Source organism: Centropristis striata, chromosome 13, assembly GCF_030273125.1.
Source record: "Centropristis striata isolate RG_2023a ecotype Rhode Island chromosome 13, C.striata_1.0, whole genome shotgun sequence".
Classification (NCBI taxonomy): Eukaryota; Metazoa; Chordata; class Actinopteri; order Perciformes; family Serranidae; genus Centropristis; species Centropristis striata.
The window spans coordinates 6594599-6622592 of record NC_081529.1 but is presented as its reverse complement, the minus strand read 5'-3'; the positions used below and the strand labels follow the sequence as shown (position 1 = coordinate 6622592).

The window sequence follows — 27994 nt, the reverse complement described above, 5'->3', positions numbered from 1 at the left end:
ACAGATGACATTCTGTAGGCTTATGTTGTTTTTCTGTTGATGCAGTGTGGATGACTTACTACAATATGGCAGATCTCAATTCAAACATCTATTCAAATTTGACAAAACATTTATTTAAAGCTTTATTCAGTGAGATTTGGTAATAAAATTCACAAAGGTGACACATCCTTAGAGAGTTTCAGTATACAAAAGTAGCCCTAATCAAATGTGTTATTCAATATTGGGAACTGGAAATGTGCTTCAAACCCCCTCAAGCATCTATATTACAAAAATGAAACTGTAAAAACAAAAATGCAAAGCTCTGACTGAATGCTGCTGTATCAAAGATGGAGCTCAAACTGAAAAGCGGCTTATAAGACAAGTTGAATTCAACAGTCCCTTTGTTCAGTGGCACAAAACACATGTTGCCAATATGTGGAACTAGCTAATATAGCATCTATACTTGCTCATCAGCAGCTAGTGTCATGTAAACAATATTGTAAGCAAATGTGAGATTTATATGGTGAGCTAGGTCTTGAAGTGATGGAACATAAAATGCTTTAATGTTGCAAATGAAACAATGCAACATTGATGATGAAATTTAGCTTTGCTTGTTGTGAAAAATCAGAAAACCACTAGAAATGAGAAGTGCAACATATTTCACACAAACTGTGCTCAGTTATCTACTTGGCGGGTGCAAACCCCACGCGGTCTGCGTTCCTGTCAAACACGGTGTAGTATCTCCCGATGAATACGTCTCCCAGGATCCACAGGGGCCCTGCGGGAGGCGGGATATCCATGGCCATGAAGCCTGACAGACAGATGGATGTACCCATCTGAGTCTCCTGCAACAAAAGCAAATACTTTTCAGTTTTTATATATTCAGTGGTGACATTTTATTGTAAATAACAGGAATAAAATGGAACTACAGTAGTTTTTTGCTCTAGGTTCATTTACTATGTCATATGCAGGCATTTTGAAAATTTGAGACTGTGGAAATTAGGATTTAAAGTGAACAAGTAATTTATATTTAATTTTTGTTTTACAATAAAGAACAAATAGAAAAAGATCAATTCAAAATTAAATAGCTCAACCAAGCTACAGGGTTACAGTTGGCTAGTATTTTGCTTTATGCTACGATCTGCAGGTTAACTGAAATATAAAAAAACATTAAATATATTTAATTAAGTGATATAATCAAAAGGTACATGAAGCATATAGTCCTTTGGTTCAGACAGTGATGGGACATGTACTGTGGGTTGTCAGTTTACTGGATTCCTGTTTAATGGGATGTTGGCAAATGATCTGAACATGTGATGAAAGAGTGATTATGAATGCAGTGCTGGTTATAATTCAATCATACTTTTAACGAAAAACATGCCTTAAGACCTAGTATTGCTTTATACCTGCATTTCCCCCCAAATAAATGACTAATGAAAACGTAGACTAGTCATAATTATGCATAACTTTAAGCCTCGATATAAATTAACAGGTGAGTTATAGAAGACCTCACAGTTGTCAGGAAACAGGGAAATGTGTTAATGCTGCTCTAAAATTGGTTATTTTTACATGAGGGTCTATGGAGATTGACTCGCTTTTGGAGCTAGCCTCAAGTGGCCACTGAAGGGAACTGCAGTTTTTGTCAATTCTTGGTTGGCTTTACTTTTCAGCCCCGGAGGTTGCCGCTTGGTTATTACAACACCCCCATAGCATCTGTGGAATTGTTGGACAACTACAGCACCCATGGTCATCAATTAAGGGACATGCCGCCCAGCGCAGCGCTGTGACTCACTGAAGCGTTATGTAATACAACAACAATGGAGCTCTATGGCACAGAGAAATTAGCTACTTTAGGCTTTCACTAGGAAAACACTTGTTATAAAAGGATGAATGCAGTGCTAAAATTGGTAATTTTATGGGATTTGTGGACAAAAAAAATGTATGTCTGATCTGACTTTTTTTTCAGAATTATATTCTGGATATATTAACATTGGCATCTTCCAAAAACCCTCACATGTACATTAATTAACCTTGATGGTCGTTGATACAGCCTGATTTTTGCTGCCCCCAAGTGTAATTCTTGCAGGTTTCAAATCAGCTGAGTCTTATACTTTAAGGCATTAGCATGACTTGAGATGGTTTCATAATATCCAACAGAGGAACAGTACAAAAAAGTGACACAACTGCAACATTTCACCAAGACTTCTCTTTTTCGATGTCCAGTAGACAATAAACAATAACATAATAACAGCTGCTGTCAATTATTTTCCACTTCCACTTTGAAGTGTCCTTCAAAGTTAAACTTTTAATACCTTTAAGGCAGATATTGCACTCTGTAATGGACTTAAATAAAGTATTTTTCATCAATACGGTCATCTAAAACTGTTTGTAGAATATAGAAAGTACTTGGGTACACCCCAACCTTTAATTGGTTTTGGCAGTGACAAAATTAAAGTGGATGTCATCCATCTGACGTCAGTGTATCTACCTTCATGACATAATCCTCTCCTGTCAGGTTAAACATCTTCCCTCCAATGTTGAAGGAGATGACGGGGAGAGATGCGATCCTTTTACAGTCGATCCAGTACTAGAGAGGAGGGAGAGAGGAGAATATGCTGGAGTGATCTCAAGAACAAAATTGCTCCAGTGAAGGTTTTAAAGTTGCATCACAGACATCCTGTGTGATCTGTACCTCTCCCATCAGCAGGGGCAGAGCTCCGATGGCTTTGTGCAACGCCCGGATTTCCTCCAGAGGACCTACAATTAGGGACGTTCCAGTGTCGACAATAGCCTGGCAACCGGCTTTGCAGAGAGTCAGCTGGTTGCCAACTTCAACTCTGCAGGGCAGGTTAGAGAGGGAGCAGCAGCAGGGTGGGGCAGAGAGACAAAACGCATCAGTTCATTTCCAAATGCAGCCTTTAAAAACAAGAGAATATTTATGTAAACTATAATAGCCTTTTACACCATCCAAAAGACCCAGATAGAGGGGATAACATTTCTCTTTGTTTGATTATAATAAAAAGTAAAGTGACTGGCTTATTTGCCAATTTTTTTTTGCAGCTCTTTAGACCGCTATGAAAACTTGGATAACAACAGGCTGAAAGACCTTGTAGTACCTTGAAAAGTAGTCCTGTTAATAAAATTACCAGACACTTCTTGGTATACCACGTAGCTATTGACTATCTAGTCTCTCATGGTGTGATTACATACAGTACAGGCCAAAAGTTTGGACACACCTTCTCATTCAATGAGTTTCCTTTATTTTCATGACTATTTACATTGTAGATTCATCAAAACTATTAATGAACACATGTGGAATTATGTACTTAACAAAAATGTGTGAAATAACTGAAAACATGTCTTATATTCTAGTAAGCAAAGGGTGGCTACTTTGAGGAATCTAAAATACAAGACATGTTTTCAGTTATTTCACACTTTTTTTGTTAAGAACATAATTCCATATGTGTTCATTCATAGTTTTGATGCCTTCAGTGAGAATCTACAATGTAAATAGTCATGAAAATAAAGAAAACGCATTGAATGAGAAGGTGTGTGTCCAAACTTTTGGCCTGTACTGTACATATGATTCTACATGCTGTGGGATATACGGTTTAAAGCTAAGGGAATGTAATGTTACTTTAAGTTCATGGTATGCCTCCATGGTGTATCAAGATCTTCTCATGTCAGATTTGTGATTTAAAAACATATTCAAGGACAACTGAGGCTCATTCAGTTTGTCCTATTATTCATCAAGGAAACATTAACCAGAAGTACAAGTTTCCCATATCAGTTACCAGGGAAAGGAATGCATGACACCAAAAGTGAACATTGTGTCAATGACAAACACAGAACAGAAAGTGAGTCAACCTCACCAAACTATTCAAGTTCCTTGTTTCAATGCCACAAAAGGTTTGTTCTCACCCACTCATCTTGATCTGCCAGTAGGCCTTTCGTGTGACATTGACATAGTGCAGGTCTCCGGTGTAGTACTGGGGGTCTGTCCCACCCAGCATCAACTCTCCTCCTACTGCTGCTGTCGGGTCTCTAAGACACACAGTGGACAGAAGAATAACTGGCTGTATTCACAATAAACACTCGTATGTATAACTCTGTGCATCTTCTGTCGGACACCAACCTGCTGATGTAGAAAGAGAAAATGTTCTGTGGCAGCAGCTTGGCAGCCATGGCCGTGTCAAACACCGGGGTGACATTAGCGACTGATATGGAGGGGTAGGCCATGCCCAAGACCCCATCGAACCGCGCCACTGCAAATGTGATGCCAGGCTGCTTCACTGCTTCACCAAACTGCTGGCCAGGAACAGGAAGCCCGGCAACCTGCGAGCAGGAAAGAGACGATTAGAAAGGAGAAAAAAAAGCATTTTAATGAAAAGATAGGAATGGCGTGACTACCAAAATTGAGGAATTCAGTTACACAAAGGGCCATGTGAGTGAGCGAAGGAATGTGAGTGAGAGTTTCTCAAACTCACAGAGACAGTGTCTCCACTGATGAAGCCAGACAAACTGCCTCTGCCGTACCGGATGGAGAACTCGGTGCCATTCTTCACGTATGTGCTCGACTTCTTCGAGTTGTAACGGTGATGAAGCCCTAGAGAGAGGATGGCCGAGCAAAATGGAAAATGCAGATTTAGAAAACAGAATAATGTTTGTGATAACACACCGATAATAGTTTGAAACAGAGTCAAACGTGTGGCTGGAGGCGAGGCACAGGAACCGCTGTAATCTGACCCTACCCGAGTCAGAAGATGAGAGGTTGTTGGCTTTTTAGTATCAGAACCTCCGTATAAAGTGACTGCTGACTTTCCTTGGTGGAAAGTCAAAGGACCACAAAGTGACGCAAAACTATAAAGAGACAAAAATAAGAAAAGACAACAACAAGCAAAAGGAACTTCAAAGACTCACAAACTACAGAGATGAAAAACGACAAAAAGACAAACAAAAACAACTTGAAAGAGACAAAACAAGAGTCGAAAGAGATGAAATAACTACAAAGAGATTTAAAAAACCTAAAAAGAGACATAAATTGACTACAAAGAGACAAAAAACTACAAAGAGATGCCAGACGACACAGTTTTGTGTCTTTTGATTTGGGGATCTTGCCCTTATTTAAGAGGGGTGGGGGCCTTAACACCGTTGTGTTCAGGGCCTTATTGTCTCAAAATCTGTTCATGGCTGTAGGCGATTTGGAGCGACAAATAGCAGAGATTTATGATTTAATAGTAGAATGTCTTTTTAAATATGTTTTGGGGCATTTTATAGTTTTATTGACAGTAGAGATATTTAGAGTTAAATGGGGAGACAGAGGGAAAGGGAACCCAGCCGGATTCAAACCCGGGCCGCCCGCTAACGAGGACTGGGCCTCTGTGGTATACGCTCTTACCAGGTGTGCCACCGGGAACACTCTAATACTAGAATGTTTAAAGTTTTTTTAGTTATTACACTGAATAAACAATAAAACTATTAATAATTTTGTTTATTGTTACCAAGATTAAGGGATTTAAATTGAGTCATTTTTACTAAAGGTGCCCCAGGCTTTGAATCTCTGCCCGTCTAGACAACATGAAAAACTTTCTCTACCCTATCCTGAACAGAGCGGATGGTATTACAGATAGACTAAAGTGATTTTCTGTCAGTGACTCTTTCAGAATGTTACAGACAGTTTGGTCAAAGGTCATGGTTTGGTTTTACATCCTTTTAATTAGGGCAAAGGGTCATTCCTTCTTGTTACTTTTGTCTTTTGAACTGTTGTCCTACTTACAATCTACTTTGCATTGTAATGTTATTTATTGTACTGTACTGCGACAACATTTATGTCAGACTGCTGACTTGTACAGTGAAGTTAGTTAAACATAAGTACTAAGTACTAAACTGTTAATGGACATGGGACTAAAGAAGTCAAACAGCCTAAGATACAGTGAAACTGTTGCATACATACTTCATGTAAAAGCAACTCTAGGGGAAAATCCAGAAGAGGTGTGATATTTTAGTCTCTACTGCTCAGTAAATATAGAAAGCATTACAGGAAGTAGCCAACAGATACACAAATTGAGCATGCTGAATGAGTCAGTTCCCCAAACTCACAGCAGGCCAGATCGAAGAAGGAGCAGTGGATGGAGGGGACCCAGAGGTTGGAGGAGCCGGTGTCGAACAGCACAGTGAAGTCCTGTGGGGGCGTGCCGATGCTGATCATCCCATAGTACTGAGCCTGAGGACACAACAAGGACATTGCTGGGAAACCACCAATACAGCTGTCAGAGGAAAGACTTTGACTTAGAGTAGGTATATTCTGCAAAAATCATAATCAAAATCATTTGGATCAATATTGAGATCAGAATTATTTAATACACTTACGTATTGACTTTGAAACCTGAAATGTCATGCTTTTAATAAACTTTAAATCAAAAATGTCTTTCTCACAGTGGATTTCCTTATATTTAAACAAAATTCAGCTGTAAAAATTAATGCAAAAAAAGAAAAAAAACAGACATTCATTTTTTATCACAAATGTTTAAAAAAAATCTTATATATAGTATATTCAAATTTAAATAAATATAAAAATGTGATCAAAATAAGAAAAACTTAAATAACTTAAAACTGCTAAATATATATTCAATATATAAAAAACAAATACATTTATAAAAAATAAATATAAATGAATAAATTAGACTATAATAGATCAAATATTTTGTAGTGCACTGACACAACCTGCTGAAAAGTCATCATTTTGATAAACCACATTAAACATCAAGTCTACAAAATAAAGAGGGAGCGCTGGATTTATGACACAAGATAAAAGGACAGCATTGCTGTGAAACATAATGCAGCACAATAATCGTTTGCTTGATTGCCTTATTTATTTTTTATTTTTATTATAATCGCCGAGAGTCAAAATGTTCAAACTGCAATAAAAAATGTAATATAATAAAATGACTCAGCCCCAACTAAAAACTTGCAAAGGTGTAACCAGTAAACTAAGTTGTTAAGGCTTATCAAACAATAAAGTTGTCCACTTGGCTCCATAAAATAAGCATTAGAAACAAAGTCAGAGTAAAAGGTCTTCCTGTTTCCATGCAAACCTTACTATTTAAAGTAAGAGGCCCAAACAAAGAGAGATAAGAATATCATGGGTGCCCAAGTCTAATATTTACCTCGACACTCTCTCCTTTTTCCAGTGGTGGAAAAAGTATTTAGATCCCTTACTTAAGTAAAATTTCTAATACCACACTGCAGAATTACTCCACTACAAGTAAAAGTCCTGCATTCAAAATGTACAGTAGTAAAAGTATCAGCATCAAAAAGTACTTGAAGTATAGTAAAGTAAAAGTGTTCTTATGTTATGCAGAATGGCCCCACTCAGATTGTTTGTTCAGAATATATAACATTATTTGTATTGATGCATTTATGTAAGCAGCATTTTAATTTTGTAAAACCATGGCACATTTAAGCACCTAATATACTGTTATGAGGTATCATTTAAAAACAAATGTCAAATAATTTTAAATCGATCATATTGTTTTATGTTAAATCTTGACCTGAAAAGTAACTAAAGCATAAAATGGAAATACTCAAGAAAAGTGCAAGTACCTCAAAATTGTACTTCAGTACAGTACTTGAGTAAATGTACTTAGTTACATTCCACCACTCTGAAAGTGCAATTTCCTGCGGGAATCTTCCAGAGGGATTAATAAAGTTCCCATCTATCTATCTATCTATCTATCTATCTATCTATCCATCCATCGCTCACTGGCATAACTGCTGAAATGTTGTTCTTTTCACAGACTGTGCGTTTTGTAGCCAAAATCTCTTGGATTAAGTGAAGATATGTGACGTTTCATACATTAGAACTGGCTTCACTCCCTCACTATAAACCACAGTGAGTTTCTGCTCACATCATGGGGAGAGAATGACTTAATTTGTCATGCTGAGTTTAACTACTGTAGCACACATACATCCATGAAGTTGGTGAGCCTTTCCACTGGTAGTTTGGGGAAGGGGGCGCTGTCCGCTGCTCCGCTGCTGCTCGCTAAAGCCCGCAGCTCCTCCAGAGACAGCCCATTGTCGCTCATCAGGCGGCGAAGGCTTCTGGTTTTATGAAGGGGGACTCTGAAATAAAATGTTATTGAATTAAATGTCACGGGTACAACCATGCGCGTGCGTCATGCGCGTGGAACGCCTGTTTCCTGGTACAAAGCGCTTCCGTCTTCTTTCATGCAAATTTTGTAAGTGAACAAACTGTGGCGCTACATCACTTTAAGAGCCTACAGGTGTACTTTGAACATTAATTGGACAAACGTGCACGCGGCGCTATCAGAACATAAAACAAAGAAGTTGACACGCGCGCATATTCATCTGCATTCAATAAAGCTCACCTAACTGTTGCTAAGTGATAATATAGGCTTAAACGTAACATTAGCTCACTCAAGTTGCCAAAACATCAGCTGAGAGACAGTATTTACCTGAAGATGGCGGCGCTTTGTGTCACCAGCAGCGCCCCGATGATATAAAACATCTTGAGCCGTGTCATTTCTGTCCTCGGAGAAATAACACACACTTTGAATTTGTTTCCGATATTCAGGGGCGCGCATTCACAGAGACCACTATCCTCACTGACGCAGAAAGTGGAGTGAAGACGCTTCGGCAATGTCCGCGTTTACTCGGTTTCCCCGTTGTACGGCTCTGTGATTGGAGGAAAATAACCAGGAACGCGTTCTTATTGGTTGAAGAGGATGTCAATCACCCCCATTACAAACCGGTGCACTAGGTCCCTGTAGGGTCACGAGTTGTATTGTGACTATGAAATGAATGATACGGCACATAATAGCACATTGTGTTAATGTTTGAACAACTTCAGCTGAGAAAACGTTTCCTACAGATAGAGATAAAAACATTCTTCATACAGTTTATTGAATAGTTTTTCCTCAGAGAGTCTATAAACACAAACAGTGACGGTTCTAGACTAATTTTACTGTGGGGGCCAAGGAGGGGCCAGTGTTTAATCAGAGGGGCACATTAAAAAACGGCAAAGATGATATTTAAGCATTCAAAACCTTTATTTAAGCTTATTTAAAAAATTTAATTTAAGTATATATGGAAGATACAAATACATTGATTGAAACAATGAGAATTACCAACAATAACAGTTATTTTCGTATGACAATGACATTTCTCATTTTTGTGCACAATTTATTTTTTTATTTTGAAAGTGCAGTACAGTGAGAATTATCTTTTTTATTTACACAAGCTTTTATTGCACAATTTAACTATTATACAATACACACATTCTTGGTTCCTTTTGTGTACAACAAGATATTGTTTGAATAAAAATAGGTAAGAATTGTTCCGTCGTTCATCGTTAGAAATTCATCATTTTAATATTAATTTGACACAGGGGCCACAGCAGGGGCCAAGGGCTTCTTCACAGGGCAGTTAGGCCCCTGCGTAGAACCGTGACTGAACACAAACCAAAGCTTACAGATAAGTAAGTTTAGCAACACGTGAGAATACTTTCGGCTTTATCAAATCTTGCACTTTTAATGAAAAATTGCTTGTATTTGAGAAACACATGACAATAGCAACCCACCTAATCAAATTAAAGAGTTACTCCTGTGGTTTAGGGGTTGCATTGTAATTCCATTTCATCTGGGCCCTCAGAGAAACAGGGCATAATGATAGTGGTTAAGATTTTTCGTATCAAGCTTAAAAAACACAGGGTTCTACATGATCATAATGCAACCCATTATGCATTCAGCCAAGGGAAAAAGTGTATTGTACATTTCTGCAAATCACACACGTGACTCAAGTCATTTGGTCCAAGTCTCAAATAAGTCCCAAGTCATTTTGTCTTGGGCAAAAGCATCACATTTTCCACATGCTCTCTATCACCATAAGTTAAAATTTTTGGTGGGAGCCACTTAATTAAGATTGCGGATCGGAGATGGCAGCCATATAAAATCTATGAGAACCAATATATCTTCCAAGCCACTTAGAAGGTTAATCTTGGTGTTAAAACATACATTTTCTGGGTAATGGAATCCATTAAAGCTTTCGAGAATATCAATAGATGATTATTTGATCAAATAGATATGTTCATTTTGGCCATGTATTTACGTAATTTCCAACTCAGTTTTTAAGCAGTCGGACATTAATATAGGTCATATACAGTGCATGTATTCTGGAAAAAATGATAACATGCATACATTTAATTAAACTTTATTAGCTTCACTTTTATTATTTATTACATTTACAACAACAAAGATATTTGCAATTCCAGTGTACCGCCCTGCATGAGCACCTTGCACCAGTCACTTGCACTTTTACAACCACACCAGTTCACTGCAGGCTAATGAAGCGATTGGTAGAATGCTCCATACAGGAAGCCAGACCTGGCTGTCTGCATCCAATGTCCATCCCCATCCTTCTGGACTGGGTGTCGGCTGCTGGGCCAGTTCAGATGTTGCCCAGATCCCAGACTGGTAGGCAACTTGCTACAAGTGCTGCAGCAGGGAATCCTGAGTTGGTGGAATGTGTTAGTCGAAGCATGCCAAGTCCCAAATCAAGTCACAACATAAAACATAATCTTCAACTGAATTATTCAACAGCTACGTAATGCAGCATTAACCCAAACTATGATCACCATGCTTTGAATGCTGCCCTCACAGGTGGCTCACCGCTGCATTCAGCTTGCTCCTGTGTCACTTCTTTGCCACTTTTTTGGATTAACTGTGAGTATTAGGAAGATAAATATTTGATATTTATATTTTTGACTCATTGAATCCGACATTCAAATTCAAATTCAAAATTATTTTATTCGTCCCCAAGGGGAAATTCAGTTAGTCTGTTAATTCTTGAAGAATTAGACAGCCTGATGGCTGTAGGAGCAAAGGATCTACATACAAGGGACATACAATGTATTTGGACATCGTAAACGTTTTCTCTGGCATTGTATAGTATGCATGGGTACTGGAGAGTAATCCATGTCCTTTACATTTTAGGGTTAAATCTTGGTGTTTGGTGACGGTCAGGGTGGGTTAAGGTTGGTGTTTGGTATGAAATGATGGTGGTCAAGGTTAGGCTAAGCCCCGGGGAAAAAAGTTGATGCAATTTCTTGTTCAATACTCAATGATGACTGGTTCATTGTGTGTAAATGGCTTTACTGACATATTATTTTTCACCAGTGTTGAATAGCATCTGACATCAGTGCATTTGGACATGCTTTCTCTTGCATTGCATAGTATGCATGGGTACTGGAAAGCAGCCCATGTTTTTCTACCACATCCTGGGTAGGGTTATGCCTTCATAAGACTACACGACAGCAAATAAACTGCTATCATATTGTTTATGTGTTATTATGAAAATAGTTTGCCTAATTTTGCCATCTAAAAATAACACCAGCCCATACTTTGCTACTCAAACAGTTAGCCTATTAGCATCTCTACAGCTAACACATTAGCATCGTTATATCTTGTTTGTATAATCATACAAAAACGCAGTGTAAAAATGACATTTCCCTCTTTTTCTAGTGGTTGTTTTGCATTAAAATATATGAAAATGTGCTAATTAGTAAACGTTTGCTCTTGTAGACAGATGTGTGTTACCTTTGAACAGAGCTAGCTGTTTCCCCCTATTTCCAGTGTTTATGCTAAGCTAAACTAACCTGCTGCTGGCTTCAGCTTCACATTTGCTAGGGGGGATACACCCCTACAATGTTCTCTCTGTTGTGGCATGTAGGGAAACCTCAGGGAACACCCTGGTAGCCTGGACGCTCAGGGAGAGTTATCATTCTTCTCATCTACCTCTTGGCACGTAAGCAGACATGTAAGTGTATTTACAAAAATGCCAGCTACTCTTCAGATCACACAAAATATGTCAGGGGGAGGTTGAGCACTCTAGTAAATACAGATTTATGAGTCATTCAAGCCATCATTCAACAAGCTGCCCTTTCAGATACATGCTCATGACAAGGTGTGAAAGCATTTGCCAACATGATCACAATAACACTCACTTGGCCTGTTGAACGAGTTTTAGACTCCTCAACAAAGAAACACAAAAACTTTGGCATAAAGACTCACACACACACCGTCTATCATCATCAATCAGACTAAAGGCTGTTCAAAAAGAAAAGCTGGTCTCCTACAAGGTAAACTTTTACGTTTTAGGGTTAAAACTTGGTGTTTGGTGAAGGTTATGGTTAAGGTTGGTGTTTGGTATGAAATGATGACGATCAAGGTTAGGGTAAGCCCCAGGAAAAAAATTTAAGTCGATCTAATATCCTCATAGCTGAGGATGACAGGTGTGTGTGCGTGTGTAAATGTCTGTATTGACATATTACTTTTCACTTGTTGTTTATAAATGTGGAAGTTTTGCGAAAAGAGGATCCACCCCTACAATGTTCTCTCTGTTGTGACGTTGCAGGGAAATCACCCCTGTAGCCTGGACGGCACAGAGAGAGGCATCTCCGGCGTTTGTTGTCAGACGAGAGTACAGGCATGTAAACGTGTGAGAGACTTGTCCAGCCATTTCTCACACTGGATCCATGACTAAAGGATCAAACAGAATAGGGGTATACAGTGGAACATGACGGTAAGAATCAGCTCTTTCTGTTACAAATTGTCAAATATTTGTTTTAGAAGAGAGTTTGGACGAAAGAATACATCACAGACTAATTTACAAGGGTGTAACTGGTTGCACCTGGCGGCTCCCTTCTCAGACTCAGAAACATGTCGGTGGCGCCTCACATGAGAGTTGCATGAAGAGGTGGAATGTAATAAACATATACTCAAGGACTTCAGTACAAGTTTGAGGTTGTACTTAGGTCATACTAGTATCTTCATTTTATGCTATGCTATCCTTTAACTCCACTACATTTATCTGACAACATTAGTTACTTTGTAGGTTCACATTATTAATACAAAATATGAATCAACATGTAAATATTGATGTCATTTTAAGAATCAAGCTACCCGGTGGTATATAAGAATTTGAAATGTGCCATAGTAGCTGCAACATAGTGATACTAATTAATTTTACTAATAATGATGTAACATTAATGCATCAATAATTATAATCCAGTGATATTATATATAGGTATTACATAATGAACACTTTTACTTTAGAGATTTTCTATATATTTTGATGCTTAAACATTTTTCACTTTACTTATGTAAGATTTTGAATTCATGACTTTTTAATGTTTAATTCATGTATTTTTAAATTGGATATTGCTACTTTTACTACCAGTTCCAACCAGAGCAGGGGCGTCCCTCTCTACCTTTAAAAAACTCCTGAAGACCCAGCTCTTCAGAGAGCATCTTCTCTCCTAGCACCACACGATAATTCTACTCCTTAAAGAATTGTCACTAGCACTTATTGATGCACTAATGGCTCTTATTGCACTATATCTTCATTGTTTGCTTTTATTCTTCCTGTAAGTCGCTTTGGATAAAAGTGTCTGCTGAATGACTAAATGTAAATGTACTAAGAGCTAGAATAAGGTACTTTAATTTTTGTGCTGATTTTAGTGGCCCCTGTGGACAATAACAATGGTAGTGTTTCAAACACAACTTATGGCACAGCCCGTATCCATGCTTTTGTTAGTCTGTCCGTTCTACTCTTGTGAACTCAATATCTCAGGAACGCCTGGAGGGAATTTGGAGAGACCTCAAAAATTCATAAACTAATTTCACACAAACATTTTGTAAGATAAAATGATTACATTTATATTATTATGCATATAATTACATTTTATGTTCAAAAGGTCAAAGATCAACTTCACTGTGACATTGAAATATTCAACAAGTACATTTTTCAATCTTCTTACTGATGAAGGTCATATAGATCAGGTCATCAGTGTTAAGCTAAGTTTCGAACCAGTTAGAATACTTGTAGCTGCTTTAAGTAAAAGGTAAGTACATCTTCCACCACTGGTTGCATGTACAGAATAAAAGACAATGTGGAAGTCTAGTTTAACGTCACAAACCAGTGAAAAACTTGTGAATACAGCAGCACGTGGTGGTGAGCTTTAATGATCAAATGGCTATTTTAGATTTTTTTCTGAAGTAGGGTTATGTGAGGCACGTATCCATAATCAGTGTATTACCTACAGTAGATGGAGGTCAGCACACCCCCAGTTTGAAGAAACAAGAAGGAGTACTGACACGAAAACTAAGCAATGTACGAATGTGGACGGGGTAGCAGAAAAGTACCTCAGACAACCCACTTCAAAAACTATCCCTTTAGAATTTGTGATTTTGCTATAGTTCCACCCTTCAAGCAGCCATCCAACTATCGTATTAATAAGACACCAACCCCATCAGAGAAGCACACAATCCTAGACACAATATGCCACTAGTGAAATATGTAGGGCACCACTAATTACACTGCCGGTTTTGGGTGTGTGCGGTTTCCTGCAAACCATCTCATTGGCAAGACCAACAATGTTTTTATAAACAATGTTGATTTCTGCTCCGCTGGTTCGTCACATACTTTTCTCAATGCATTACAATCATATTTCTCTTTGCTTGATAGACAGTGCTCCGAGATCATCATATCATTTAAAGGCACAGTACCAATTAGTGTGTCTGCCAACACTCCAGCAGAAGAGATATAATTTATAGACTTGCTTCAGAAGCTATGGACGCATTTGTATTTCCTTGTAAGGGTGTTATTAACTACTCATGACGCATAAGCTTTTATTTTACACTGCTCTAGATTAGAAAATGTCTACAATCAACAACACTGATAATGACAGCTACAATCAGCTTTTTTCACAGTGGACATTCTGAAGCTCATCTGAGCTTCTGGTTCCATTACATTCAAGAAAATTGATTTGGGAATGAATTGTCTCATTTTTGCCGCAAGGAACCCTTACTTTATCCATCAACGATAGTAATAAATGCTGAGTAGCACAATCTGAATCCAAAACTTAGGAATATATGTTGTAATCATTAACCCAAATGTATACAGGGTATTGAGTTGCTGAAGACCAGGTTTTTTTTTAAAGTAATATAACTTCCCCACCACACCCATGCTTTTTTGTTCAGTGATAAAAAGGTTACAGGAACTGAACTGTCAATTAGACAAGGAACCTGGTACTTCCTCTCCCTGCCACAATTTAAAACCAGTGATTTGTTTTTTTGGCAGCCTCTGCTCTGATCTTAATATTAAACAGTTGATTTCTGTCCCCATAGCCCCCCAAACCCCCCAGGACAAAGTATGCAATGAAGTCCACCCTCACCAACTCCTATGAAGTCCAACAGCCGATCTATGAAGACCTGGATGCACCATCGGTAAACCTTAATTCCTGCTAACAGTGGTCCATTTGAATGCATGAATTGCTATATGTATTTTGAAGTGTCTGCTGGTAGTTGCATGTTAGTGTCTTGTGTCGTCTTTAAAGAAACCAGGGACATTCAGAGTGGAGTAAAAGTCCTTGGACTTGAGTTTGAACTTCTTTGCATAGACTTTGCATAGATTTTCTTTGTTTGATGCTGTCCTCACACATTACTTAAATTTTTTTGTCAGCCTGCTGTTGAAAATGAAAGCCCGTCGGAGGTTAAAGTCAGGCCTGTGCCTCGCCCCAGGTCTAAAATACTACCAAAGTCCCAGGGTAACAACGACAAGATCAATGGCACTGTTGACCCTGCAGACACATCTAACGATACAACAAACGCTGTGGTGAGTGGTGATCTTGTCTCTAAGATTAACTCATGAGAGCCAGTATTAATTAGCATATATACATTTTTCATGTCTTTCTGTCATCAGAGTTCCCAACAAAGTGAATTTTCTGCTCCCAATAAGACGCCTCGCCCTGTTCGTCCTCCTCGACCAGCACTGAGCAAATACGGGACGTCAGGACAACTCACAGCAGCAGTCGAGGGAGACAATCACTACATGACTTCCGATTCTGAGCATAATGTGAGGCACTATTAGCCTGGGTGTACCCATACTGCCTTGCGTGCTTGAATTTAATTTTGAACCTCCACACAGTCTGGAAACTACAGCCGTTTCTTAGCCCTGTTTTAGGGATCCAATCACAGAGCGGGGACGGACGTTAAGACGATGACGCGTACTACTCGGCACACGGAAGCTTGTAGTTTTGTAGTTTTCTTACGGATCCAACATGGCTGCAGCAAACAAACCCTTGATGTATACCATTTATAAAAACGTTTCAAATGTTATGTGTTTTGAGTCAATATCAACACTGAATGATACAATGGGCAAGTCAAGACATTATAACTTACTTCCTCCTTCTTAATTTTCTGCTAGCCTCCTGACGTCAGTACTGAGAAAACACAATCTCCTTCTAAGCTGCGGCCTAAACGCCCCCCACCTCCCTCCATAAAGTACGATACACAACGTTCTACAGCGAGCCTGAAATCTGGGGTAAGGGCTAACATTTTTCACCTCGTCTCAACCTTTCTGCAACACATAAAACGTCTTTGAGACACAAGTGAAGGTCATTTCTGAGTTGTCCCAAAACCTTATTAACCTGTTCCTGATTTAAAAATTGGAAATATGTTGAATAAAGCTTTATTTTCACTGGGTGGTTAATATTTTCTCTCATAGAGCTACTATGGTGGGAGTCAGTTATCCAGACAGTCCTACGTCAACTCTGTGCAACAATCTCCAGCCTCACCAACAGACTCCATAGAAGAAGAAGAAGTGACCATCTGCGAGACTTATAATACAACGGTAAATTGCAGGCGTTAGTTTTTGGGTAATAAATAAATATTTCAACTCAACAACCAATAGCATTAAAGCTCAGCAGCCTGTATGAAAAGAAACGTTGGAATACATCCAAGGTTTTGTTATATTTAACCACATTATGTAACCACAATGTGAATGTGTTTGACTTTCAGGTCACAGATGGTACAGACAGACCTGCAGTCCTGCCTCAACTCGAGCCGTCCTTCCGTGTCTCTGTATATGAATCCTCGCCTTCACAGGTATGAGAGCAACTGCAGACTACAGTTAAAAACAGCAACAAAAGGTTCAAAATCACAGGTTTAGTCATGGAAAATCAGATGCATGAGGTGGCACTATTCTTTTTCCTGCATTTTACGCTGTTTAGTCAGTGTGATTGCAGATTTTGGTCAGGACAGCCCAAGTGCTGTTGGTGCTGATAACAGGAAGTGATATCCACATTTGGTGCATCGAGTTAAATAACAACCTCTTTGACTGAGAAAAATGAAGACGACTAGTTTTACATCAAGCATCTACCCAAAGCCAGTTGCCTTACCATCCCAACCATTTCACTATGTGTACAGAAAATCTCTCTTGTTGCTGAAGATGAGTTTCCTTGGTTAAATGCTCTGATTATCTAGTTTCACTTTCTTCCCATGATGCCAAATTTAAAAAAAGCCCCAACAGTGTCCTTTTGTGGAAAAAAGACACAAAACTATTCATATTGTTCCCTATTCATTCATTACAGAGCATACCACCACCACCTTCATTCATCCCGCCACCCCCACCTTCAGAAGGGACGCCATTCGACTCACTGTACAATGAGATAGAGCACCGTCCCTACCTCGACGTTCTGCCAGAAGAGGATACAGATAAGATGGTAAGACACAACATAAAGTCAAAACTGTCGATAACGTTGGTTCAACTTTGGAATGTTGTTTTTGTAAACAAAAACAATCTGGTCATATCTTACACACTGTACCTTTAAACACTGCCAGACTCTTGGGAGGCCAACACTACGCTACCAGACTGACTGGCCCACTTCTCAGCGTCAGACCAAAGACGACCCAGAGGTACGACTTCTGCTCCACACCTCCACCTGAAGATAAACTGTGCATAATTTAATCTTCAACTTTATTTGAGGCGGTTTCATGAATAGCATCTTTTCCTCAGAGCATCTATGAGATGGTGAGATGGTTGAAAAAAGTGGCAAGTAAGTACAACATTTTGTTTTCTGAAACCACATTGTTCACAGTAACATGAGCACAATCAAAGTGTACATTATCTAATATCTGTGCTGTCACTTCAACAGAACCTGACTTCATGACTCCCTCAGTGTATGGTCTCAGTATAGAGGAGGAAATCAGGTGACCACACAGAATCATGAATTCCTTGTTATATACTGGAGATATTGGTTTGGTGAAGTTAGTTTCCTGTTAAAGTATTTCTAGGAATTTAAAGTGATCTTCATCTTTTTTTTTTAAAGCAAATAGTTCAGAGTATGCAAATGAAATGCATAGTTTGACACAGCTACAGTTTTCTGGATCTTGACACATAACTACACAATGTTTTCACATGAATGGGTTTGTAGGATTTCCTATGAAAAGTAATGCACAGAAATTTGATATGCTACAAAATATGACCGGGACTTGCTATTTTCAACGTGGGATGATCACTGTTTTAATCACTGTGAAACAAAACAATTTTGTTAGGTTTAGTCACTAAAACTACCTTGTTAAGGTTAGGGGGAAAGGACAGGGTTGGGTTGTAAAAAACAACTTCTGTACTTAACTTCCAAGGGCACACAAACAGGACGTGATTACTGGTCTCCTGGTCTAAGATTGAAAACATTATCACACAATTAAATGGGCGATTATAAACAGTTATCATCCCAAAATATGGGCAAGTAGGGGCTTACTCTACCTTCTCGTAGGTTGTTATCGGTTTAGCAGTTACGAGCAGTTAGAACGTAAATACCGGAAGTGACATGGTTACATTGGTTACTTCAAATAACAGTTTACTTTTGGTTTCCCACGAGACACAAATGCTGGTCTCCTGGGTGAAAGTCTTGGTTTTGTTCAAACCATTCACCACATGCAAACTGCTCACCATAACAGCCTGAATTACATTACAACTACCTAAATGTGACATTAAAGTCAATGGGCTAAATTATTTCCATCACTGTCCCTATGCAGATCATTTAATGAGAGGGCCATGAATGTGAAAAAGGCCCTGCGTCTCTACAACCTCCTCATGATGAAACGCAATGAAACCCTGCGGAACATCATCGTGGATTTCAGCTCCATCTCCGACTGCCTGGACAAGATAAAGAAGAAGGCCAAAAACATAACCATTGCTGGAGGCACCACAGGAGCTGTTGGAGGGGTGACGGCGATCCTGGGTATCGCCTTGGCTCCAGTGACCTTTGGAACATCGCTGGTGGCGACAGCCATTGGCGCCGGTATGGTGGCGTCCGCTGGGGGTATAGGCGCCCACACTGCCAAGGCCAACAAAAAGGTTGTGTGCAGGATGAAAGTTGAGAAACTAGTATATGATTATAAAAGCAATGTGGTCGACCTGGAGCAGTGCCTGGGTTTTATCCTCTCTGGGATGAATGAGCTGCGAAGGCACGACATCGCCAGGTTGCAGAGGGCGGGCACCCAGCCGGACGCTCTGAAGGTGGCACATCTGTCACAGTCTGTGTTTAACATGACCAATGATAGGCGGACTTCTGCTGCACACACAAGTGGGACGTCTGAGAAACTGCTTCTGGCTTTTAATAAAGAACTGGATCAGTATTTCAAGGATGACGAGACACAGAGGCTGAAGAAGTCGATGAAGACCAAGTTTTCCGAGAGAGTTCGCTTGCTGGCTGTAAATCTGCAGGATGACCTGAATTACATGAATCGTATGTGGGAAATGTTTGGTTGAATCAAACAAACTTTTTGGTTTGTTTCGGTTTAGTGTGTGTGTGTGTGTGTGTGTGTGTGTGTGTGTGTGTGTTTGAGAGATAGATAGATAGATAGAGAGAGAGAGAGAAAGAGAATTTCATTGTTGCAATTTAGGGATGCTAAACATATATTGGGCTGCTAAATTATTATTATTTATTTATTATTCCCAGCATCTACACACTCCAATACAGCAGGTGGTGGTATGCACCTCTCAAGTTGGTTTGTGATTCACCAATAAAGACGTATTGAGTACACAATGACATGCCTAATTTGACAGATTATGTCAAAATGAATGAATGAATTGTTAAGCAAAATGCTCAATAAAAAATGAAGTACGTTTGTTAAGTTTATTGATGTATTTTACCAGAAATCAAATAAAAGAACATCCATGAAACAATTCTTTGTTTTTTTTATTGTGTTAACAACAGAATGTATTAGATTAGATTCGATTCAACTTTATTGTCATTGCACATGTCACAAGTACAAAGCAACGAAATGCAGATAGCATCTAACCAGAAGTGCATTAGGCAGTAATTGTGAATCATATTGCAGTATATACAGGAATGAATTGTATAAAAATGCAGTATATATATATATATATATATAGGTATAGATTATAAATAAAATAAATAATAAATGCAGATCTAACTGTACATTAGTGCGAGTATATATATATATATATACATATACATTCATACATACATACATACATATGCACACATATATACATACACACATATGTATGTATGTAATTTAGATTTGATATTAATTATTAAATTATCATTTTTTCTCAATACATCGTAGTCTCTCTTACTTATTACTTATTTTAATATACACAAATGTGAAATCACCATCATTCCGTGACTACCGCTATATATTTCTTACAAACATTTTATTTTTGTAAAGATTTTAAAAGTATGATTTACAAAAAACAGGTGTTATTTAACCAGTACTATTTTATGAATGGTCAAGATTTTAGTTGCTATCTATTTATGATTGTAATAAATAAAACCACAGAATGAATGGAACTCATAGTAAAAAATATTGCCAGTAGTACCAGTACAGTGTTTACTTTTTTATGAAAACAATAGGAGTATGCATGGAATGTGGGACACAAACACTGGCGGAGTGATACTGTCGGCCCTGCGGAAGGATACCTCCAGGCTCGCTTTAACTATATTAGCACCGTGCCACAACATTCGCCATTTTCCTTCCCGAGGAACAGCAAACGACCTGACAGCTTTGAACAGCGCTCTATTTGCCGAAATGGCAGTGTAAACGTGTGCCGCGTCCCAGCCGCCGCCAACAAAACAGTGCTCCAACGAGTGCACTGAGTCATTTCTAATTCAGCAAACATGTCGTAAGTATAATTTTTCATAATATTTTGTCGATGACAGCTGTCCGGCCTACCGTGGCCGCGCGCCTCGGCAGCCTGACGTCACAACTAGCAAGAAGCAACGATGTGTTTATTATTATTTTTTAACATATACAGTGAATCTGCCCTCATTTCAATCAAATAGTTGGATAAAACATCTTCAGGCAATATTAATACAGCCCACAGACATGACGTATGAAATGATGTAACACGTGGTAATCGTATTTACCGATATTTTTTGGTATTTGATACAATACACAGAGACCATTTCAGCATGTTTAATCGTCAATGACTGCGTTATAACGTTTTCATACATTTTCAGTGTTCTTATATCAGGAGTGTTTACGTGGCAGACAGAAAATGGTTCGTTTCCTCTTAGTTAAAATGGCGGCTTCGGGTAGGCGAGTTGTGAACAAAAGTGAGGCTGTTTATAGTCGGGAGGGTGACGTCCTCTGTGACCCTGTTTGGAGACAGACTGACGTCAGAGTCACAAGACTGGTGGCTGGGTGGAAACACGTGACTGCATCGGGTGCAGTGCAGCGATGGGGGCAGTGTTGAGCCAAAATATTTTGCCTTGTGAATCAGAATCATTATTTTCATACAAACAACACATTATTATTTAACCAGAAATGTGTGTGCACAGTATTTTTTACAGCCTAAATAGCAATGTATTTTGATGGGTTTTTATTAGTTATAGTATATTTTTACAATATTGTTGATCATATTTTCACCACAAATGTGTTATTTTTCCCCATCCTCAGGTCCTTTTTGGAAACCCTCACCACTGCTGCATTCGACAGCATAAAAGAGTTCAAAACTTGCCTCTCATCGTCACGCACTCCTTTTGTGACCAACAACAGCCACTATGACCATGATGATGACAAACTCACAGTTTGGCCTGGAAGACATGGAGGCCCTTCTCTGGGGACCTTCCTCTCCCATGGCTGACGCCATGAGCTTCCTATCACCACGCCCTGACCAAGAAGAACAACAGAAAGGAGGAGGAACCTCATTGGAGGGAGACACTTCACCTGTGTCGCCCCTCACCTCCTCATCGCTGTCCTCTTCCTCCTCTCCTCCTCCCTTCTACTCTCCTCCTCCCTCGCCACCGGCTGTCCTCCAGGGGGACAAAGCTGGGATGGAGTCTGACCTGCTCTCCCTCCCCTGGTTGGGCCAACTTGGTCAGCTGAGACAGACCGTCTCAGATGACAGTAAAGGTAAAAATAAATCATAGTCAGAAAAACACCTTTATCATCATATTTTAAGTAGTTTTGGAACACTGTCTCTTATTATTGACCGTGGCTCATTAATACCTCATTTGCCTCCACAGAGGTTATGTTCGGTGACCTGGAATGGATGGCCGAAAGGGTGGATCTGAGTGAGTTTGACCTGGACGATCTGATTGGCTCCTGCAGTCCTACTGAAGAGACCCCCAGCTCTCCAGAAGACCTCCTAGCCTCCCTGGACTGCCCCATGGAGCTTGACTCCCTCCCAATGCCCACTCTCGCAACTCCTGTGATCTCAAGTCTTCCCCCTGCTTCTCCTCCAAGTATCCGTCCCCCTACCCCTCCCATTGTCAGTCTAGATCCGTCTGTCATTACAGTTGACGAGCCTGAATCCTACATTGATGACCAGGATGTTCCCATGTGTGTCCCGGAGCCACAACAAGAGCTGGAAATCAAATCCGAGCCTGCCTCTCCCGACCCGCCTTCCCCCTTGGTTGAGTCTCCCTCCTCCCCCACCTACACCCTGGACCTGGGCAGTGAAGTGGACGTCTCAGAGAGCGAGGTGAAGCCGGTGGTCGCTCCAGTGGTTGCTCCGGTTGTCTCTGCGGTCCCGAGGCTTGTGCTCTCCCTTTCCCCGACCCGCATCGTCCTCGTGCTGGCTCCCAAAAATGAAATCGGGATCACCACCACTGTAACCACCACACCTCAGATTCACCCCTCTCCTCCTGCCTCTCCTCCTCCAAAGCCCTCCAGAAGCAGACCATACCCCGAGCCCACATATAAAGCTAGTCCACCATCTCCCAGTGCCACCAGTGTCAAAGTCAAGAGAGATGAGAGGGAAACGATGAAGGCACCAAAGGCCAAGAAACTGAAGAAGATGGAGCAGAATAAGACGGCCGCCACTCGTTACAGGCAGAAGAAGAGAACGGAGCAGGAGTCCCTTGTCACCGAGCACACACTGCTGGAGAGGAAGAACATGGAGCTGAAGGAGAAGGCTGAGTCCATGGCCAGGGAAATCGAGTACCTCAAAGAGCTAATGGAGGAGGTCCGCCAGGCTAGGACCAAAAAATAGCTTTGCTGACCCCTAGTGGGCAAACCTAACAATGACAAATGTGTTTGAGAAAGTCTTTCATGCTAACGAGTATCCTTAAAGCATGTGTTCTGTCCACACAGCATGACTTGGATCCACAATCCAGTAAAAATGATGTTTTTAAATATCCAACACTGGTATTAAATATAGAATGCTTTTGTCACATTTAAAGTAGTTATATGGGAACAAGTATTTTCCATTCAGTATATAAACTTGTGTGTTTTTTGTAACTTATCTAAATGTTTCCTATTTTTGGACCTCACATACCTGCCAGTAGATGTATTTTAAAAACTGTGTATTATATAGTATAACCTGATCATATGTATTATGAATCTCTTAATAAAGAGTCTTAAACTATTAAGTCTTTTTGTGTGTTTCCTTCTGGGACATCAAGATTATATATTGAGAGAACAACGGTAGGTAGGCAAGTGTGTTTTTACCCGATAGTTATAATCATTTTTTAAAAAGGTGCATGACTTGTACCAATAGCATCATCAAACTGTTATTAAGAAGTGTCCATACACAGAATATGAAAAAGGTCAATATTAATGGCATATGTTACCTACAGGAGTATGGCAGCCAGCCCTGTAGCACACATAATGTCATATTTTTAGGAAAATGTACATTTACATTGAGGATGTAATGAGTTTGTACAACGTTTAAAAAATGATTTAAACATTTTGAGAGGTTTTAATGAATACCACCCAATAGCTGATTGATGGCTTGGACTGCAACAAATCTTAGGAAAATAAATCAAAATGGACATGTTTTTTTAAATAAACTTTATGATTGCGTGATTTTCAACATAAGCTGTCTCATTTATGAAATAATCATGATCAGAACATAGAAAGAAAATATCAACAGCTGGTAAAACCAAGTATCAATACACATTAACTGCTGTGGGTGATTTCTTTAAACATAATTCTTAACATTTTGTTCCACAATTCTCTTTATTAAGTAGATATATTTTGTTATCTTCAAAGAGGCACTACCATAAGCTGAGATTTAGTACTGAGTCCAACTATAATCAATGCATAACAATTTATAGATTAGAATCCACAATTGTTATTAATCACATGTAATTGTGTTTGTGATTTTTTTCGCACGTGTATTTGCACTATTTGTTTATGCAGTTGTTTAGGGGAAAAACTCAGGTGACGACTCACACCCCAGTCTACATCAGTTGCAGTGAGTTAGGGTTTTTTTGTTCTTCTTTTTCTTTTTTTATTTATTTACTATAGGGGTTAAAACATACGGAAGCCCTGAACCGCAAGTGAAGAAAAAAAATTTTGAGATGTTATCTCGTTATTTCGAGATAGTATCTCGTAATAACGAGATAAAATCTCGTTATTTCGAGATAGTATCTCGTAATAACGAGATAAAATCTCGTTATTTCGAGATAACACACTTGTGTAAAAAAAAAAAAAAAAAAAAAATTTTTTAATTTTTTACTGTCAGATATTATCTCGTTATTTCGAGATACTAAGTCGTTATTTCGAGATACTATCTCGTTATTTCGAGATACTAAGTCGTTATTTCGAGATAACACACCTATGTAAAAAAAAAAAAAAAAAAATGTATTTTTTACTGTCAGATATAATCTCGTTATTTCGAGATACTAAGTCGTTATTTCGAGATACTATCTCGTTATTTCGAGATACTATCTCGTTATTTCGAGATACTAAGTCGTTATTTCGAGATAACACTTAGGCCTATGCTGTCTCAGTGAACGGACCGGGCTGTCCAGTCCCGGCTTCCTCGTGAGGAGATCCACCGCCTCGTCACGCTCGTGTCACAACACATCCAGAGGGCAACCCGCTGCAATTTTGCCCTCAGCCCGGAGGTGCAGCTCCTGGCCGCGCTGCGTTTTTACGCAGTGGGGAGCTTCCTGGAGGTGGTGGGGGACGGCACCGGCCTCAGCAAGGCACCGGTTTCACGGAGTGTGACAGCCGTGACACCGATCCTCCTGCGCCGTGCCCGGAGACACATCAGGATGCCCACCACGCGGGACGAGGTCCGCCAGTGGGGTATATATGCGTTAATGGCTTGATTACTACTCGGATACACCTGTTAGCTGTGATCACACACACACACACGCACACGTAGCCTTATTGCACAGGTGTGTGGGGTGACTTAAGCGCTGATAAAGTGGTGGGTGATCGATTTGCCTGGCATCGATTGATTTATATTTCAGCACCACGGCGGTGGACAGCTCCCACTAAGAGCTTCTTAAGAAGCTTCTTTGGCGGGATCTTAAGAGCCTTCTTAAATCCTTAAGAACGAGCGAATCTGGGAAACGCGAATTAATTCGAGATCTTGAGAAAACAAAACAATAGTGTAGTCCAGACGCGTAGCCAGTAATGTAATGTATTTGTAACCCGGCCCGTATGGGATGAGCCTCTCCACACCCTGGGACTCTGCGTTGTGTTGTTTATGATGATGGAGGGCGGAGGAGGGACCAGTCGGACACGGGTGGTCGTTATATTGCGGCTCGGACCGCGTCGTGCTTTATTTCTCACAACGGCTGGCAGCTCAACCTTAAACAGTACAAGTAAACACTGGCGTGAGACAACAGAAAGATTAAAGGCTGGTGTTGTGTCCTTACTGGTTTCCACACTAACTGGTTGCCGGAGATCTGCGCAGTTTTCTGTTGCGCGTGAGCTGTCCGTGGCACTGAAACAACAACCGCCCTTAATGTGATAATTTTCTGTCTGATGCAGGTCTAAGTTATGCTGTACGTTAACACTTTATCGAGCCTACTGATTGGGTTCATCTGTAGTCGGCACTTTGTGCAATAAAATGATTTATTGTGCCGTGCGATAGAGCCGATACGCATGTTTTGTCTTTACTGTTGTATTGTGTACAGCCTTTATAAAGCTCTGTTGGGAGAGCTTGTGTTAGAGGCAGTGTTTTGCTGTCATTTCCTTTGTAATGCATAATGTTGCAAAGTAAAATAGTCACTATTTTTCCAGTTTGTCTATATTTGTCATTTTTATAGTTCTACATTTTTACGAGTCCTTTTTCTGGGAAAAGATGGCCCATCCACTTTTGTACTGGCCCACCCGAAATATTATTTCTGCCTTCGCCACCGGGTGTCTCCATGGATACCAGATGATGACTGAGAGATGCAGATCAGCAGGATTGCGGGTCACTAGAAACTTTGTGTGTGTAGTGCAATCCGTTTTGGACCCAGAGGGAATACTACCAGTGGCGAAGGCAGAAATAATATTTCACACATTATAAAGGCTGTACACAATACAACAGTAAAGACAAAACATGCGTATCGGCTCTATCGCACGGCACAATAAATCATTTTATTGCACAAAGTGCCGACTACAGATGAACCCAATCAGTAGGCTCGATAAAGTGTTAACGTACAGCATAACTTAGACCTGCATCAGACAGAAAATTATCACATTAAGGGCGGTTGTTGTTTCAGTGCCACGGACAGCTCACGCGCAACAGAAACTGCGCAGATCTCCGGCAACCAGTTACTGTGGAAATCAGTAAGGACACAACACAAGCCTTTAATCTTTCTGTTGTCTCACGCCAGTGTTTACTTGTACTGTTTAAGGTTGAGCTGCCAGCCGTTGTGAGAAATAAAGCACGACGCGGTCCGAGCCGCAATATAACGACCACCCGTGTCCGACTGGTCCCTCCTCCGCCCTCCATCATCATAAACAACACAACGCAGAGTCCCAGGGTGTGGAGAGGCTCATCCCATACGGGCCGGGTTACAAATACATTACATTACTGGCTACGCGTCTGGACTACACTATTGTTTTGTTTTCTCAAGATCTCGAATTAATTCGCGTTTCCCAGATTCGCTCGTTCTTAAGGATTTAAGAAGGCTCTTAAGATCCCGCCAAAGAAGCTTCTTAAGAAGCTCTTAGTGGGAGCTGTCCACCGCCGTGGTGCTGAAATATAAATCAATCGATGCCAGGCAAATCGATCACCCACCACTTTATCAGCGCTTAAGTCACCCCACACACCTGTGCAATAAGGCTACGTGTGCGTGTGTGTGTGTGTGATCACAGCTAACAGGTGTATCCGAGTAGTAATCAAGCCATTAACGCATATATACCCCACTGGCGGACCTCGTCCCGCGTGGTGGGCATCCTGATGTGTCTCCGGGCACGGCGCAGGAGGATCGGTGTCACGGCTGTCACACTCCGTGAAACCGGTGCCTTGCTGAGGCCGGTGCCGTCCCCCACCACCTCCAGGAAGCTCCCCACTGCGTAAAAACGCAGCGCGGCCAGGAGCTGCACCTCCGGGCTGAGGGCAAAATTGCAGCGGGTTGCCCTCTGGATGTGTTGTGACACGAGCGTGACGAGGCGGTGGATCTCCTCACGAGGAAGCCGGGACTGGACAGCCCGGTCCGTTCACTGAGACAGCATAGGCCTAAGTGTTATCTCGAAATAACGACTTAGTATCTCGAAATAACGAGATAGTATCTCGAAATAACGAGATAGTATCTCGAAATAACGACTTAGTATCTCGAAATAACGAGATTATATCTGACAGTAAAAAATACATTTTTTTTTTTTTTTTTTACATAGGTGTGTTATCTCGAAATAACGACTTAGTATCTCGAAATAACGAGATAGTATCTCGAAATAACGACTTAGTATCTCGAAATAACGAGATAATATCTGACAGTAAAAAATTAAAAAAT

The 27994-nt window shown here is 40.1% G+C and overlaps 2 protein-coding genes across 2 annotated transcripts; one reads left to right on the top strand and one right to left on the bottom strand.

The window, feature by feature from the left end:
- Nucleotides 1–91: 91 nt before the first annotated feature.
- Nucleotides 92–8612, bottom strand: napsa (napsin A aspartic peptidase). Its single transcript, XM_059347794.1, has 9 exons — nucleotides 8454–8612; nucleotides 7947–8100; nucleotides 6079–6202; nucleotides 4467–4585; nucleotides 4115–4314; nucleotides 3901–4023; nucleotides 2672–2816; nucleotides 2468–2566; nucleotides 92–824 (listed from the first exon to the last, which is right to left on the bottom strand). The coding sequence occupies exons 1-9, from the start codon at nucleotides 8519–8521 to the stop codon at nucleotides 663–665; spliced, it is 1194 nt and encodes a 397-aa protein (XP_059203777.1). The 5' UTR covers nucleotides 8522–8612; the 3' UTR covers nucleotides 92–662.
- A 12219-nt stretch (nucleotides 8613–20831) lies between these two features.
- Nucleotides 20832–23676, top strand: atf4b (activating transcription factor 4b). Its single transcript, XM_059349012.1, has 3 exons — nucleotides 20832–20988; nucleotides 21765–22220; nucleotides 22334–23676. Exons 2-3 carry the CDS (start codon nucleotides 21869–21871, stop codon nucleotides 23299–23301), a joined length of 1320 nt encoding a protein of 439 aa, XP_059204995.1. The 5' UTR covers nucleotides 20832–20988; nucleotides 21765–21868; the 3' UTR covers nucleotides 23302–23676.
- Nucleotides 23677–27994: the final 4318 nt, after the last annotated feature.

Excerpts from the sequence above, each read along its gene's own strand:
- napsa (XM_059347794.1), bottom strand. The coding sequence starts at position 8,521 with ATGACACGGCTCAAGATGTTTTATATCATCGGGGCGCTGCTGGTGACA. Across the intron at positions 6,203-7,946 it reads GGCTCACCAACTTCATGGAT|GCTCAGTACTATGGGATGAT; the intron begins GTATGTGTGCTA and ends TTGTGTCCTCAG. Across the intron at positions 825-2,467 it reads GAGAGGATTATGTCATGAAG|GAGACTCAGATGGGTACATC; the intron begins GTAGATACACTG and ends CTTTTGTTGCAG.
- atf4b (XM_059349012.1), top strand. The coding sequence starts at position 21,869 with ATGACCATGATGATGACAAACTCACAGTTTGGCCTGGAAGACATGGAG. Across the intron at positions 22,221-22,333 it reads CGTCTCAGATGACAGTAAAG|AGGTTATGTTCGGTGACCTG; the intron begins GTAAAAATAAAT and ends TTGCCTCCACAG.